The 17,726-nt window shown below is 47.7% G+C and overlaps 1 protein-coding gene across 1 annotated transcript; it reads left to right on the forward strand.

The window, feature by feature from the left end:
• Window positions 1–427: 427 nt before the first annotated feature.
• On the forward strand, window positions 428–17,694 carry LOC125714535 (serine palmitoyltransferase 2-like). The gene is made up of 12 exons (XM_048985229.1): window positions 428–696; window positions 2,431–2,628; window positions 3,305–3,459; window positions 3,963–4,111; window positions 4,616–4,740; window positions 5,964–6,057; window positions 6,547–6,652; window positions 7,452–7,671; window positions 8,893–9,019; window positions 13,682–13,817; window positions 14,258–14,387; window positions 15,588–17,694. The coding sequence occupies exons 1-12, from the start codon at window positions 559–561 to the stop codon at window positions 15,705–15,707; spliced, it is 1,698 nt and encodes a 565-aa protein (XP_048841186.1). The 5' UTR covers window positions 428–558; the 3' UTR covers window positions 15,708–17,694.
• Window positions 17,695–17,726: the final 32 nt, after the last annotated feature.

Here is a 17,726-nt window from a genome sequence, read left to right on the forward strand (position 1 = left end):
TTCCTTTTTTTTGGTGGGGTGAGGTCGAAATCTTACCATTTTACATTTGTTCCATATAATTTCTTTTTTTACTTAAACCAGCTTTCATATTATTGGCGCATACCTGATAGAAATAAACAGTGGGCATCGTTAAGTGTAAAGTCGCGTAACTTTACACGTGTCTTTCAAATCGCATTTGCAGAGCCATTTGCGGGTCACAGGTCACGGGACGTGACCTTCTCGGTGGGTCTGTAAGGTCTTCACCTACAGAAATGTTACTGCAGGTTAAGAAAAAGTCCCGTCACATACTGCACGAGCCACTCCCTTGCTAAATATTACATTGGCCCTTTTATCCCCGCCCTATTGTCTGCTACTCGGAGGCTGATTGGCTGCCACAGGTTGCCAAGGGCGTCGACTTCCGGTGTTCTCAGGTTGCTCGCCGTAGTGAGTTTCCCAATGCCGAGCGAGGGAAGGCGGGGACATCGGTGCGTCTCCTTCGGTAGCGCGAGTTGTCGTGTTCTGCCGGAATAGTTTACTGGGTGAGCGTATGTGTCGGTTTTTTTTTGTAAATTTTTAAGTATGACCGAAAGCTCAGCGAACAAGCCGGCAAACGGGGACGCTTGTCACAGGGCTTCGAGCGCTAAGAAACCGGGGAGGAACGGCTACGTGAAGAGCGCGCACCTCATCCAGCAGAAGCACTGCCACGCCAAGGAGAAGGTGAGGAGGGCCTGTCACTTTTTTTGAGATACTTTGGCCGGGAGCGTGTGAGGCCAGCCGGGGCCGTTCGGGCGGCGTTTACGAGAGCTCGCCTCGGTCACCGCCGCCCGCCCTGTCCTGCTTCCTGGGTTGTGTGGGGGGAAAATGGCAGCACTTCAGACTCCCCCCACACACACTTCTCGGCGATATACCGGTGCTGCCGCAGCTAGGCTAGCTTAGCTTAGCCTAGCCTAGCCAGCGTGATTGATGCGTGTTCTACATCCTTACAGCCGACTAACTAGCGCTAGTACAAACATGGGATGGGCTGGTAACCGAGGTGTATCTGGTACTTGGCAGCTCGAGTTGCACTTAACTCTGTAACTACGGATCCCTGGCAATAACACAGCCCTGTGACACACTTCGGCTGATCTTTAACGCTTATACAAAGGTGAAACTGCGGTGTACACTTGTATTTCTCCGCACGATCACCCGTGGCGGTGTTAGCTTCGAATGGAAGCTGCGATCCCGTGGTTTCACACCGCGGTGGTGTGTGTTTGGGACCTGATCTGGGATTGTTTACATTTACACCACTTTTCCAGTCAGACGCGGGCGGGCGTGCTGGGGGAGGGTGGAGAGACTCCTTGGAATCCTTTAGGTGGGGATATCCCTCGGCCATCCAGTGCTGCCAGTGAGGAATTTGTGGGGTGGAACGCTTAGGAGTGGCTGTGAGCCCCGCTGGGTAGGACTCCAGCAATGCAACCGCGGCCGCACATTCCTCACGATCTGCTGAGGATCAGCAGTTGGGTTCAGACTAATCACAGACACACCCCTCCGATAAACAGGGAGGCCCCACGAATGAAAAGTATGACAAGGAATGGCATTTGAGGGTGGTCGTTAAGCGATCTTAGTGCTGCACAAATGCCTGACCTCTAGTTCTCCGGCAGCAGAATAACATTTTTCTGTTTCTTTTAAACAAATTTTAGCACTGATCCACTAAGCTTTTCTTGTGGGTCTGTCAACGCGGAGGCATCGAATAAGATTTACTGTAACTTCAGACACTTCAGTTTACATATTTTGGTTCTGTGACGAAGGCTTCCAGGTTGCCGAGGAAGTGTTTGTTTCCAGTAAATAGGCTGCAATTTGATTGTGTCGATATGAACGCCATTGATTACTCACAGAGGCATTTCAGCACAAGGCATGACTAGTCACATGAAGTCGCTAAGCCAGAGCTTTGTAATCACTAACTTGGGTCTGTGTTTGAAAAAGAATTTCCTTGTGTTCTTCCTTGTTTGGTAACAATATTAACATTTCGGAACCCTTTTTTGCAACTTTGAATTTACCCGTATTCGCTTAAACAATTTAAACAGTGTTTCCTTTTTAAAATGGATATATTTTGTTCTCAAGCAAATACATTCCCCATCTTCTATTGGGATTCTGTTATATTGTAGTAATGATTTGAGGGTTTTTTTGGGAGTTGTTTTAAAGTTAAGTTATGATTGTACAGTTCTAAAATCCATTTTGGCTTTAAGGTGACCTATCCTAAATACAGATGTCCAGTTCCACCTTTACTGACTCTAAGTTCCTGCACCTTACACTCCTCTCAAAGTTGTATGGTGTGTGTTTCTTATTTAACCAGACCACACAGAGTGTTTTACTGCTCTGCAGCCTGTGGCTGCCATGTTTCATTGGTGCTCCATTTGGTGCGTAAGGTCCGGCAGATCAAATTACACGAATATGGTTTTCTCGTCTTTCCAGAGTCACCATGTCGTCACCTGCAACGGAGGTCTATACAGCAGGCCGTTCGATGAGTCCTTTGAGGAGACACCCATGCTGGTGGCCGTCCTCACCTACATGGGCTATGGCATCCTTACCCTCTTCGGGTACCTGAGGGACTTTCTGAGGGAGTGGAAGATCGAGAAGTGCCACATCGCCCGAGAGAGGGAGGAGCAAAGGGTAGGGGCTGGATGGCGTTGTCCTGTGTCAGCTCGCTTTGTTTGACTTTGTCCCACATTCGGTCTTCAGCGCACGTAGGGAGACGCAGCCCATTCCATCAGATGCATCACGTGACGAAACGCACAAAGGAAGGAATGTTGACAGGCCGGTGACTTGGTTTATTGAGAGAGAGTACAGTTGTTAATAACTGTGAACCCAGAGTCGTGGTACTGCCTGGGTGGCTATAATGCACATAGTTACAGCTTTGAAGGGCTGGCGCCGATCCAACACCCAACCCGTACGGCTTCAGGGGTGTGCCCAAGTTTATTCTTCCATTCTGCATCTTTCCCCTTGTTTGCTTGCAGTCGGCCCTCTTTTCTGTGTTGCTCCCACACCGGTTAAATAGGCTGCTTCTTGGATATGTGCTGTTCATTGTGTGGTTTGTCTGATGCGACATAGAAGTCTGAATAGCTGAAGTTCTAGTGACAGATGTGTGTTTAATTATCCTTGCCATCTGTTTCTGCATTCCTCAAAAAGTTGATGATGCATTCTCTGTTCTATCTCTCATTCCACTTTTTTTTTTGCTGACACACAACTCTGTGAAGAAGCCACGATCTGGTGTTTTGTTGCACCCCTGAGATAAGTTCAAATGGGTCTGGCATATCTCACCTTAGGGTAATAATGTTCTCTTCTGCAGGATTTTGTCCCGCTCTATCAGGACTTTGAGAACTTCTACACCAGGAACCTGTACATGCGAATCAGGGACAGCTGGAACAGGCCTATTTGCAGTGTTCCAGGGGCCAGGATGGACCTGGTAGAGCGGCTCTCTCATGACTACAACTGGACCTTTCAGTGAGTGTCTAGGTATAAGCCAGCTGGTCGGACTCCTTAGCAGTTACCAGCATTAATGATGATCAGAGCCCTTTCAGACGGATACTGTACGTCATGGTGTTGGGAATTTTTCTATATTTTTCAATGGTAAAAAAGCGAATTTAAGGCACTTGTACTGAACTATTTTGAGGCTTTGTTTGGCTGCTAAAATTCTTCTTTCAGTCGGTCCTAATGAGCTGACTTTCTTTTAGATGGAGAATCATGGCTAGGGAAATTCAGACGGAGTTATGACACAGCTCATACATGTTAAAAACAGTAACCCACAAGATTCCATGTCAGCTGACTAGCTGACTCGTGGTGTCGGTTTTCAAAGCAAGCGTTCCCACACTATGCCAAGAATAATTTTATCCTAATTTAGATGTAGTAAAATTAATTATTTATCAGCTCTGCATCTTGAGAATGCCAGGAATGTGAGTTAGAAGCTATTTCAACGCGATTGGTATTTCCCTTTTCCTGGTATCCAGGCACATGGGCAAAGTGATTAAAGACGTCATCAACATGGGCTCGTACAACTACCTGGGATTTGCTGAGAACTCGGGGGCGTGTCTCGAGGCCGCCGCCAAGGCCACCGCGGAGTACGGTGTTGGCGTCAGCAGCACCCGGCAAGAAATGGGTACGTCGATTAATGCCCCGGTGTCGCTGAGCCTTTCAGAAAGCACTGGGTCGCGCTTTTGCCTAACTTCAGCCATTGCCAAGTTGCGCTGGTTCTCTGTCCATTTATGAACAAGTGTTCGGGGACCGTTTTCAGAGCATTAGAGCAAATCTCAGGCCGATGGCTTTGCAGATGTGAGTGCGAAGAATTTCCCTGAGAGGAATGCGTGTTGTTTTTCAGAGCGATGCGGGCTGCATGTCGAGAAAGGAATATAACAGGTTTTGCCGGTTTCTGAGTCCAGGCCCATCCTGAGTGCAAATCAGTGTGACAAAACATGCGAGCTGTGGTTTAGTGATTTCCATCCACACCCCACACATCAGGCCAAGCTTCCCATATGTAGAGCAGCCCCAAAGTTCACATACGCGTAACAGAAGCAGATTGGATTTTTATTTCATTGTTGTTTTTTGTCAATTACAAAAATTGCAGAGTCGTTCCGCCTTTCCTTAAATGTGTGGGTTTCCTCAGGAAACTTGGACAAACACGAAGAGCTGGAGAAGCTGGTGGCCAGGTTCCTGGGTGTGGAGGCCACCATGGCCTTCGGAATGGGCTTTGCGACCAACTCCATGAACATTCCAGCTCTCGCCGGCAAGGTAGACACTCCTCTCTTGGCCTGTCTCTGACTCTCTTGTGCTCTGGTCTCTGTTATGTTTATTAAAGTCTGCCTGCTTTTCCTCAATACTTCCTTTGTACTTTCATCTCTCCTAGGGATGTACCAGTACACGAAATTCACAGTTCAGTACAAATCTCAGCTTTGGGTTCACAGTTCAGTGCAATTTCGGTACGGCAGGAAGAGCAGAATCTGTTTCGAAATAAATTTTTACTAAGACTGCAAACAGGAACATGATTAGGAGCAGTTTTAAAACAAAGGCAATGTGCCTGTTAATATGGCCTTACGTGGCTCTGGGAGACTGTTGTAGAGGCTGTTTCTGCCACGCATGGATGATGTCGTCTTGAATACATGATCAGTATAACAGAAGTGACAGTCTTGGTCTCGATCAACTGCTCTCTCTCCAGTGCTGCTGTAATTCATTGGGAAGCCAAAATGTTCCCGAACCACTGATTATAACTGAGACTAACCAGCATTAGCCACGACCAACTCACAGCCACAATTATCATAATGTTTTCCATGTTTAACACCCACTTGTGAATTTTGGTTCTGTCCATGTCAGTAAATGTATTTATTTGATTCGTTGTATGTACTGAACCAAAAATGATATACTGAACAGTACATGGCCAATATGTTACAGCTCAAATTTATTCTTCACCCATCCCTCCTTTATTGCCGCAAGTCCTCCTCCAAAGTTTCAGCATGGCTGTTAATAGGTGTTAGAAGTTGGGGTTTGACGATAATCAGCTGTGTCCTCACGGAGACCTTGGAGGCCTTTCAGCAGTTCCTCTTATGGCCCTCAGAGATCAGGCTGTTCCACAAGCTTCTGACTCGGCAGGTCACCTCGACTCATCTAGCTGACCTCGACCCTGTGGGAGAGGTTGGGGGTGCGAGGGCCAAAATCTCAGCAGGAAACATGTCATTGAGTCTCATGGTTTCACAACTTCAGCTTCCTGTTTCGGCGCTGAATTGACGGAAGGGAGGACTTTCCCGGGGATGGCCCTCAGTTCCTGTAAACATCATGTCAGATCGTGGTGATGGCTTCTGTGCAGCTTTCGGGATGTAGTGAGATTTCATGTGGTGCTCTTGTTTACTGTGTGGTTCCCTCTATGGGGGGGGTGCTGTTTTGGGTGGTTCCCAGTGCTGGGTTAAAGGCAGGATTTTGGGCCTGTCGCTGGATGGTAACGTGACCTCTGTCCCCCCCAGGGCTGTCTGATCCTGAGTGATGAGCTGAACCACGCCTCCCTGGTTCTGGGGGCCAGGCTGTCGGGCTCCACCATTCGTGTCTTCAAGCACAACAGTGAGCCCCTCTCCTCCCCCGTCACATAACCCCGACATCCGCATATACCCCCCCCCGTTCTCCCGCTGCCTGCGGTCACACAGGCGCCCCCGTCTACTCCCGAGGCCCCTTATGTAAACCTGAGTTGGGTTTATATTGTACACTGCAGACATGTTTTACGTGCCAGCTGTCATCAAAGGTCACATGAAGACATGTAAATGGAGAGGAAGCTCCCTGTATTCCCTGCCTGTCTTCTCCATGAGTGGTTGGGTTGGATTCCATACAGTGGTGTTAACAGCTAAATATAATGTGGGTTGTGTCCCTGATTTGATAGACAGGTTCTCGATATGCCCTCACACTGCTCGCCAGTGATGACTGACAGCTGATACAAGATCAGGGTCAAGGGTCAAGTAGACACATGGGACATTGCTGGAACAGCCATGCAGACTCAGGCTCCGGGGCTGGGATGGTGTCTGGGGACTAAAAGCCACGTCTCTCTTTGTGTCTCAGACATGCAGAGTCTGGAGAAGCTGCTGCGAGACGCCATCGTCCACGGCCAGCCCAGAACCCACCGGCCATGGAAGAAGATCCTCATCGTGGTGGAGGGCATCTACAGGTACTGCGGAATACAAGATACACGGCATAGGGCAGCGGGGGCTGGGCAGCCATGGTGGGAGCAGGAAACACTCCTGGTCTCCATACAGCACATGGTGCTAAATCTCTGTGGTGGAGTGAACTTCCACCAGACGTCCGAAGAGCTGAGTCACTGGGTGCCTTCAATCGACGACTGAAAACCTACCTCTTGGATTAGCACTTTTTGGATTATATTCATCATTATTAAAAAATTTATTACTTGCCAACAGTAGTAGGAGTTTTTAGGGTAATAGTACTCTTTAGCAAGGTTCTGTTGAACCAGTATCAAAATGTATTCACCGATGAACCTTCTAAGCACGTATGTGAGTCGCTTGGCTATGGGCATCTGCCAAATGCAGTAAATGTAAATGTGGAACCTGGGACATTGCCTTTAAGTACGTGGGAATGATATGTGTCTTCGTCACTGCAGTCTCACGCCATGATGAATGTTCTTACTGCACCGGTACATGCTTTACTGCTATGGCTGCCTATTCTGGTAGACATATGATTCCTGGAATGATGCTCCGATGCTCTTCATTTCACGCTTACTTGGAGCCTTTGGATGTAGAAGCTTATTTCTCTGGTGTCATGGGAATGTGGGTGATGATGTCTATAGAGGCCGCAGTGGATGGGGTTTCTAGCACTCTCTGGACCTCATTGATTAACCCATGTCCGCTGAATGTCCTGCAGGTTCTGGGGGTCCGGTCTGTGACCTTTTTCTAATGTACCATCCGGGCTGCCTGACTATCACATGTAACCCTGAACCCCCTTGTCACCACCAGCATGGAGGGCTCCATCGTGCGTCTACCAGAAGTCATCGCTTTGAAGAAGAAGTACAAAGCCTACCTATATCTGGACGAGGCCCACAGCATCGGGGCCCTCGGCCCCCATGGGAGAGGCGTGATCGACTACTTCGGTCTGGATCCCCGTGATGTCGACATCTTGATGGGAACGTTCACCAAGAGCTTTGGAGCCGCCGGGGGCTACATCGGCGGGAAGAAGGTAAGGGGCGGGGAATGGCGAGGTTTGGCTGGACTCAGAAGGTCAACGGCCAGATGGAGGGTCATTAAAACTTCTGTCTGAAACTTTAGTACAGACTTGCTAATCATATAGCCCAAATGCGCTGTTCTCTTTGTCTTGGGTACGTAACACACACAGCCAGTGAATGTCATCGCCCGTAGTTGGTTCCAACCCTGTCTCTAGCCTCAGCCATCACATAGGACAGCGTTGTCATTACATAACTAGCCAAGTGACGGGAGAAGTTTTGGGTCCATGTTTGAAAAGATACACAGTCCCCTAGAGGCAGGAACTGGGCCACTTTTCAGCTAATTGTCAATCTTAAAAAAATGTCTATAGGCTAGTATTAGTTATCCAACATGCATGTTTTTGTTTTGCCTAATGGCCCCTTGTTACTTAAGACAGAGTAAAGGATCTGCCACTAGGGCAGGATTCCATGGATTTATGTAGCCAGCCAGAATGGTAAATGGTAATCAGCAGCAAACTGGTGAAATAATGTGTCACAAGTGATAAACTGAGAATAGGCTCCCACCTGTTGGCTGCCATTCCTATCCTGTGAGTAGCCAAACAAATAAAATGTGGTGTTATACATTGTTTTCTCATCATTTTCCTCACTTGAGAGAGTAGTACACAAAGTTATAGGTTTCACCTTTCACAGTCTGTTGCACATAGCAGGCTTAGGCTGCTGTGCAGTGAAGGGCCCAGCCTGTAGTGGGGTTGGGCGGTATCTAATATTTCTTACCGTCGTACCGCCCAGACATTTTCCAAAACGGCACTCTTCTGGTATTTTAGAATCTTGGCGACAAGATTTCTCACAAGATTTTAAAATATCTTGTTATACCTCATTCTCCTAATACTGACCAAGACTAGCATGTGATAAAATTGTACAATTAAAAGTAAAATTTCTTCAAATAATGACTAATATATTATAAAAATTCAAATGCCCTTTCACGCTCCTGATGTACTACCTTTATCCATGTTTGCGGGCTGGTTTAGGTGTACAACGGTGGTATTCCTCTAGACCAGCCGAGTATCAATTCCTCGCATGCGAGTAGTCAACGTACAAAAAGTCCACTAGACCGAAAATCTGGGCTGCGTGCGGGTAGACTTCCCTGGTGATGAATTAACATCACTCACACTCTGCATGGTCTGTAATAAAGTCAAGGTCCTGGCTGTGTGACATTCCCTCCTACCCTGTGTCTCTAGGAGCTGATAGATTACCTCCGCACACACTCTCACAGTGCTGTCTACGCCACCTCAATGTCGCCCCCAGTGGTGGAACAGATCATCACTTCTATGAAGTGCATCATGGGAGAAGATGGGACCACAGTGGGTGAGTCTGAAATACAGGCAGGGGAGCTTGTTATTGTGATTTTATTACTGTGGGTGTCAGTGGAGGGGCAAATGTGGGGTCTTGCGTACCGTGCCAGTGATTCTGCAACCACTAGATGGCAGTACAGACCTTTCAAGCAATTTGGATCGCAAAGACCTCGTATCTAGTACACTTTGGTTATAATCTGTTGTGTTGGCATTTTGCGTTTCATAAATATATGACTGATTAGTTCGCTGAGTGTGTTATCCATCAGTTGTTTAAATAAATCTTAACTACCCAGGTGACATCAGTTAGTTTCAGTTAACGTCACTCAGTCTGCAAAGGGTTCCTCCTTGCAGAAGTGTCGATATCAGACTTTGTTACCCATGAAACCTCCGTTATCTTTGTTGTATCCATAATACCTTCATGTAGTTCCTCGTAATACGATACACATAGTATTTCTAGTGTCTATCTGACACCAGTCAATGTAATCAAATCTGTATAATCCACAGAAAGTTCCTGTGGCATTTATTGAATACATGGATTAGATATGAACTGCTAACAAACATACGCTAAGCAAATAAGCGTCTCAATTGTTGTAAGCAGCTGTTACTTCCAGGGTTTCGGATTAGCGAGGGCTGTGTAAACATGCCTGAAATTATGTTATACCCACAATGCCTCAGCCTTGGCCTTCAGCTGAGGATCCATAAAGACCCCCCCCCCCCCCCAAAAAAAAAAAAAAAACACTCCTGGTCTCAGATTTCAATAGATGGCCCTGCTTATCTGATAATGCCCCTCTCCCCATGAGGCGGGGGATAGAGCAGTGGGAGTGAATGCTGGTGTTCAGGGGTGTCACTGCTGTAGCCTGGCTGGAATCCAGCGGGGGCAGTGCGAGGTGGACGGTCGTTAAACCGTGCAAACGCTACGTGGGCCGTGCGTAATTTAAGCGACATCTAAGGAGAAGCAGGAAAAGGGAATTCCAGCAGAGCGGCTCTGCCGGGGGTTAGTGACGGCTGCGGGCAGCTCTGTCCCCGCTGTGTCCTCGTCTCCAGCTGCGCAGCTTTCAGTTCTGCTGTAAGCAAAGTGCGTTTTACAAGGGTGGAATTACAGGCTCCACGGGGGATTTAAAACCACAGCCTGCTTGCCAGTTCCTTAACCACCATGCCCCCCCTCTGCAGCCTCAGTCTCCACGGGGGAATGCGCTCTCCGTTTTTTGCCTTTGTGATATCCAGTTTCAGCGCAGCCTGCCCCGCGGGTGGGGTATGTTGGTAAGACAAAAGGATGCTGTGTAGTGGATGAGTGTTTTTGCACCGTGAGCTGGGATATTTCCTCGTGTCACATACATTCCCATTGCGGACACGCACTGACTGGGCCAGTGTGGGCAGCTGCAGCAGGGGACAGGCATGTTGACCTGTGGAGTCTAGGGGAGTGGCCATCTTTGGCCTAGGTCTTCCTACTGTAACAGGAAAGGCTTTTTGCATGTGGGGGGGCGAGACATGGACAAAGCCCCCCACCCCCATATGTAACGGTTAGCAAGCAAACCACATCTTGTTTAGCAAATGCGGTGCTAATTGCCTAGGAAGTGCATTGTAGGTCTGCAGTGAGAACTGGGACAGGCACAGCAGAGTGGGGTCGTCAGGGGTCACCTTGTTAAAAAGAAGCTTTGGGGGGAGGGGGGCCACGGACTGCGACGTGGGGGTCACGGGGGAGAGTGATTTCCTGTTTATCTCCCCTGGGTGCTCGACACCTTCCCTGACCCACTTTGGGGCCTGAATTCTCAGGGGAGCCCCTTCCGAGAGGCTGATCTGCGCCTCCTCCCCAGCTGTCAGAGGTGTCTGCAGCACCAGCAGTGTCACCGTGATTTAAGCAAGCAAGTGGGGGGGGGGGGGGGTTTAGGGGGTCGTGTTTGCCATTGCTATTCCAGAAAGTGAGCTTGCATCGCTGTGGAAGAAATTAGGGGAGCTGTATTTGTATATCAAAATATGTCAGTAACTACTTCTGGTTATTAATTGAATCATCATTTTAGAAGTTTGAGTAGCTGGTAGCCCTCTCCCCCACACCCCCTGGCCTGGGTGATTTTTAGCAACACCATTAACTCTGGTCCTGGATCTGATTGCTTTTAAGCAGGTTACAGGTGTGTGCTCAGAGATAGTCACTAAGGTTCACATGAGCCGAGCACAATGCTCACCGCAGCAACCGCGAGCGACACACCGTTTCCCCCTGTGGCGCCGCCCCTGCCCCCTCCTAAGATTTAAATAGAGTACTGTGCTGTCAGTACTGATTTAGTGCAGTCGTTTGTTCTGAGAGGTACGCACAAACGCACGGCGCTGCGTCTCAGAGCTTGTCGTTTTCCCACGCTCCCAAAATGCACCTCAGGGCTGTGGCTGCGAGCGGAGCAGAAGAAATGGTCACTGAGAAGGAAGCTGGAGACTGGCGGGAAGCAGAGCCGGGCGTGCGTGTCGACGCGGGTCACATGCGGCCGCTCTGGTGCGGGCCGCCCGCCGAGATTCTTTACGGCTGCTTTGAACGTGCGTCAGAAAGGCGGGGGGGGGGGGGGGGGGGGGCGCTCAGGAGCCCAGAAGATGAATTGTGGCCTCAGCTGTATGACTGCCAGTCGCACTTCCTGTCCTCCTTCACGAGTTCACTCTTACGCGGCCCCCAGCCCCCAAGCTCTCACCCCTTATTTACCTTGCTCGGGACCCTAGAACGCGGCCCTTTGTAATCATCTCCCGCTAGATTACAAGGAAGTGGGGAGAGCCGTCCGCTTGAAAGGGACGCCGGCCCCCACATCTGGAAGCTCTTTCCTTGTCTCTCTTTCTCAATCTTCACCCAGTGCCGGTGTCTGGAAGGCGTTAAGAGTGTGTATTGTGAAACTGACTGTTGAGGGCGTGACCCTGTACCTCAACCCCCACCCCTCACCCCCTCAGTAGAGATTTACTTTGGAGGGTACCCTTTCGGGACCCATCAGAATTTAAACAAACCCTTAAGCCCCTCCTCACCTCACCAAAGATTTTTATTACTTTCAGATGCATGTCAGGGATTTAATCAGTTCGCCTTCAAAGAGAAATGTGTTTTAGTGTTTTGATTTGGCTCGACGCTGGAGAAGTGGACAGGAAGTGACGTCGCTGGGCCTAGCCTGCTGGAGAACCAGACAGGAAGTGATGTTGCGGGGCCTAGCATGCTGGAGAACCGGACAGGAAGTGACGTTGCAGGGCCTAGCTCATATCTGGAGTCATCCTCCAGTGTCTGCCCTTTCAAATATGTATTGGAGTCTTTCTTCCACGGTAGCCGTTTTCCCACCATGGCCATTCTGGCTTGATCGTCTAGCCGTTATCTACTGTGCTGAATTCTGGCAAGGCGGTCATCCCTGATTGTGACCTGATGGTGCACAAGGGTTGGGCTATTTGTTTCATAGCCAGGTTTCAGTGCCCAGAACAATTTACATGAGAAAGTATCTTATTATATGATTTTATAAGATATAATTTATATAAAATTTATTTTTTTTATGGTTTTAGATGTTTTAAAAGTGCTATTTTTGAAATTCTTTAAGAGTAGATTTATTTTCCCACAGTGTGGTTAATGCACAGTTATATTGTGAGCGTTTAAAGTTGTGGTTCTTGCTGACTGATGTATTCACTTGGTTTTAAAATCTGCCCTGAGCCTCAATAGGCCTCATTCTGGGGTAATTTTATATCTCAGACCATTTTGTTTTCACTTCCATCTTGACCTGCGTGGCGTCCTCACTGGAACACGCCAGGGCAGGACGCATGCGTGCGTGCACGCAGTGGCGAAGAATTCGTGCCCGCTCACTCGAGGCCTGTGCCTGGGTGACCTTGCTACGCCCACATCTGTGCCATGACACGTAGGTGCCCCGTCATCCGGATGTCAAAGCGCGGTAACCAGGCCGACATGGAAGCGCTCGGGCAGCAAGGGACTTTGAGGCCCCTTTGATCCGACTCTGCGGAGCGCAGGGAATGTTAAACAAGTGTAAACGGGCCCTTGGAAAAGCTCTGTGAGCGGATCACTCTGCAGCCGGCTGAATTCCTTCATCCACACGAAGGTTACGTGAATATTATTCCAGACGTGTTGTCATACACCTCTTTGACAGCACATGTCGTTAGTGTTTTGTGTTTCTTGGCTTTGGGTTGTCTTAGTGATATTTCTGTCTATTTGCTTATTTATTTATTTATTTATTTGGCATCCAGCTCCGTCTTGATTGCGGAATGTAAAAGGACGGCTTGCATATAGCAGCTAATATATAGCCTTTCTCGAATGTGCGAAGAGGGGCATTGTGGGAAAGCTGTGGAGCCTGGCACAGCCTATTGGGATGTTATAATGAAAAACAGAGGGGAATCGGGAGAAAAGGCGGCCTTGGAATGAATTCCAAATGTGTAAACGTCCCGTTGAAAATAGGTGCACAAATGTTTATGGACGGTTTTGATGACGTTTCCCGTGCTGAAGTTGAGCCGTTTCCTTTTTATTTGTTCATGCTAATGTTACCTGTGGATGGCTAAAATTTGATTTTGAATCTACTCGCGCCAAACCATAATGTGTATGACTGAGTGCCAGCGGCCATAATCTGTGCCCCCACCGCCATCCCCCTTTCCGCTGTGCCCCGGGGTACTGTATATGAAGCCCATGAGCGGCCGCATGGACGCTGACATTCCTGCCTTCTTTCTGCAGGCCAGGAGCGCATCCAGAGGCTCGCCGACAACACAACGTACTTCCGCAGGAAGCTCCGGGAAATGGGTTTCATCATATATGGGAATAACGACTCGCCCGTCGTCCCCGTCATGCTCTACATGCCGGCCAAGATTGGGTAGGTGTAGACCTGGGGGGGGCCCCCTCGCTCGGACTCGTGCTGCGTTTAATCCACAACCCCCAAACGGGTCTATCTGGACTCCCTATTGTAAGAGTGCTGATATGGGAATGCTGAAGGGTTTGTATCTCCCAGGTGGGTTCTGGGAAACTGGGGGTCATCTAGCAGCAGAAGGGTCCTGGACTGGAATGGCGGGAGGGATGGATGGATGGACTGATTGATTGATTATGATGGTTATTGGAGGGAAAATGAAGTAGAGACAGACAGAAGGAGAGCAGTGGGAGTAAAATATGAATGGTGGATGTAACGGTGTCAGACTGTACAAAGGCAAAGTTCTGACTACCCTCCCCCCCCCCCCCCATACAATGCCGATTCCAACGCAATCAAAGCACAGGGCCCACGGCCCTCTCCGTCACTGATCGCTCTGTCTCTCCTTGCAGGGCCTTCAGCCGCGAGATGCTGAAGAGGAACATCGGAGTGGTTGTGGTGGGCTTCCCGGCCACGCCCATAATCGAATCGCGGGCTCGCTTCTGCGTGTCCGCCGCCCACACGCGCGACATGCTGGACGTGGTGAGTCGGCTGCTTTCGGCTTGCTTATTCCAATGCAGCGTTCCCTCCTCGGTACCAGTTTCCTTGTCGCTCGGTGTTGATGAAGCCCAGCCTCTGAGCTTCGATCAGGTGCTGTTACTTTGCCCTAATTTAGGACCTTATCAAGTCGAACTATGATAGCTGCTTTCTCTGTGGTGTACTGACATCTCCGAAGAATTTCCTTCACAACATTTTTATTTAAAGCATGATGTTGTTTTATTTCAACAGCATTGCTTGTCTGGTTAGACCCTGTTTACCCAGTTAGTTTTGACCTTTTAATTGTACAAATCACGTAAATGTATTTTCCTTTGGTAAAGTGAACTTAAAGCAAACGTGGCTTTTTTCCATTATTTGATAAACAGGCGCTGTGTTGAAGTTGTATAAGGTCTTTCACGCTGACTCGTGTCCATGTGCATTTATAACCATATGGTCTGTTCCGAAAGAGCTCTATTTCTGAGAATATCAGAGATCTACATCTGCACCATGGAGACCGGGCAGGCTGTGTACAGCCTTAATATATTTACAGTATTCCACCCGAGTTTACGTAGCAAAGACTTCAGGCTTCTGCCATTTTGGCAGGAGATCAAAGGGAACTCTAATCAGGCTCCTCCAAGGATGTTCGTTCCTACGGTGCCACACTGCCCTCCAGCCACGCTCCGTTCCTCCAGAGGGTCACTGTTGTAACGCGGTCGTCTTTGTTGTACCTGGGAGGTCCCATACATATGGCTCCCTCCATGACCTCTCTTCTACACATCATTTCATGAAACGGTTTATGCTTCGTGGAACCGGATCAGAACAAAAGGCCAATTGCTCGCACATGGCTTGCGGCCTCGCTAAGTGCGTAGGTGTCCTCTGCTGCCGTCCCGCGTGGTCTGCCTCCCTGGTGCTGCATGAGGACCGTCACGTCACCCCCCCTCTCTATGCCTGGGGCCAAATGGGTCCAGCCTCTTTTGATGTCATCAAACCATGGATGCTTGTTGTACATCAATGAATCGTTCTTAGATCTGCACTTTAGCCACACATTTAGCAGTTATCTGTGTAATCTCCCAAAGTCAGGGCACCAACTGTAGCTCCTCTAAGATATTTTGAGGATGTTAGTGAGCTCCACGTATGCCGTGCATATGTATATTTTGCTCCATGCTGGTTTGATCTGTGCTTAACCCTGGGATTCTGCCCTCGCAGGCGCTGAGCACAATCAGCGAAGTCGGAGACCTTCTGCAGTTGAAGTACTCCAGACACAGGGCCCTGCTGACGGCAGACTGGTCCTCAGACGACACCTCATACGATGGGATTGAAAACTGAGCCCCTCCCCCTTCTAAACGGGGCGTTTCCCTGCAGTGCCCTGGAGGAATAGGAACGATGTAGAACCACTCACTGTTTTATACCCTAACCCTAACACACACACATACACACACACGGCTTGTAAAGGTGAGGCAGGGACAACAGAAGTCTGTTTTATCCTTCTCATTTTATAATCACGGGGATCCATTTCCGTAACTTATTGTGTCCTTTGGAAAGCACTTGAAGGACCCTGTTAATGACCAGAAGTTAAAATTCACCTGTTTATCACTTCTGCTGTGTTTTGTGCAAATGTAATATCTTGAAACCTCTTTGGCTTAAAAATACAAAAACTAAAATAATGACATCCAGTTGAATATAACCATTTTTGCAAATACACAGCATCAGTACACAGACAAAATAACCCGCTATAATATTTGAAGGAATGTTTCCCGGAAAACCCCTTTTCCATGTTTTATTTTGGGTTTTTCCATTCAAACTTTTAAAATCTTTGTTTTAGTCATGATCTGCATCTTAACTTGCCAGTCAAAATGTTGGTCTAGTCAAACTATTTTCTGATGTTAGGGGATAGCAAACAGAGCGTGACATCAAGATGGGCTTACAAGGGCCGTTCCTGACCGAGATTTGTGCATAACCATGCATGACTATCAGAGAGGCCTTCAGCATGTTCTAAAACTATGGTCAGTGTAATTAGATGACTTTTCTGGCCCTAATAAGGGCTAAGTGCAATCTCTCCGATCAACACAAGAGTTTTCTCTTTGGTCACACAGTGCTTTCTTTGTCTTAATGTTCTAGATTGTTGCTTTTTTCTCCCCCCCCCCCCCCCCCCCCCCTTTTCACTTGCACTCAAAACGTCAGATGCATATCTGCACCGTTGCCCTTACCAAAAGGCCGTACATTTTTATTATTATTATTATTATTAGTACTGTCTGCCTCAATAACTGAAGGAATGTATATCAATTAGCATTGATATTCCATCTGCCTTTTTGTGATTGTATTTTACCCACAGATAATACTTGTACATAATTATTTATTATTCTTTTATTCGTTCTATATTCTTTTTTTTGTTTTTTTTTTTTGTTTTTTTATCCTTCCGGGCGAGAAACGTCTCAAAGAGGCAGCTCCTGATTCCTTTTTAAAACCGGCTGCATGTCCAGGCAGTGCATGACCTCAGTGGACAGTGCAAGTACTACTGACAAGTGTCATTTCGGCGTTGGCGCTTCTTAAGAATAAAATGCATGTATGATGTAGTTACTGACGCCGCTGAGTCACGGTGACTCGGTGCTGAAAAACCGAGTCCTGCACATCGCCGTTTCCGCAATCCGTCTTAATAGCTGACACCTGAATGCATTCCGTGATTAGCTTCTTAATCGCCACTTTCGAAATACAGTCGTCTGATTTTCTGGTTTTGTAAAGCGGACCTATCGAAGCGTCCTTCGCATCTTATTGTAAATTGTGTCGGTAGTGACAAGAGAAGCCATCAAAAGGTTTATAAATCTGTATATCATATAATATGGGATATATACGTATATAATATGCTGCAGTTTTAAATTCAAACCTCGCGGAGAATCTAAAATAAACTGAAAAACGTATATCTGAACATTAAGATATATCACGTATGAATGATATTAGTCATTCCATTCTCCCCTCTTCACGTGCTCTGTTTTTTTTTATCAAATAGCTGTTCTGGGTTTTGTGTAAATGATTTTTAATTATTTCGTTTTTACATATATTTACGCTCAGACAAATACCACGCTGATGACACATTCAACACGACCATGATCAAGCAGAGTGAATACAGGCGAAGCCCTGCAGTGTGACTCGAGGTGTGGTTATTGGACTGAAATATACCTGTATTTCTTCTAATATTACATTGGAATTGCTACCAGTAATGCAAACGAAGGGCGTACTTTTTGTGTGGAAAGTATGCACTGGTTAATCCACTGTTTGTAATGTTTCAGTTCCAAGAAAATAAATAATAATGACCAAACTACGCGCAAGTACTTCTTTTATTTAACATAT

The sequence above is a fragment of the Brienomyrus brachyistius genome, chromosome 19, assembly GCF_023856365.1.
Source record: "Brienomyrus brachyistius isolate T26 chromosome 19, BBRACH_0.4, whole genome shotgun sequence".
In the NCBI taxonomy this organism is placed as follows: domain Eukaryota; kingdom Metazoa; phylum Chordata; class Actinopteri; order Osteoglossiformes; family Mormyridae; genus Brienomyrus; species Brienomyrus brachyistius.

Excerpts from the sequence above, each read along its gene's own strand:
- LOC125714535 (XM_048985229.1), top strand. The coding sequence starts at position 559 with ATGACCGAAAGCTCAGCGAACAAGCCGGCAAACGGGGACGCTTGTCAC. Across the intron at positions 2,629-3,304 it reads GAGAGAGGGAGGAGCAAAGG|GATTTTGTCCCGCTCTATCA; the intron begins GTAGGGGCTGGA and ends TCTCTTCTGCAG. Across the intron at positions 9,020-13,681 it reads AGAAGATGGGACCACAGTGG|GCCAGGAGCGCATCCAGAGG; the intron begins GTGAGTCTGAAA and ends TTCTTTCTGCAG.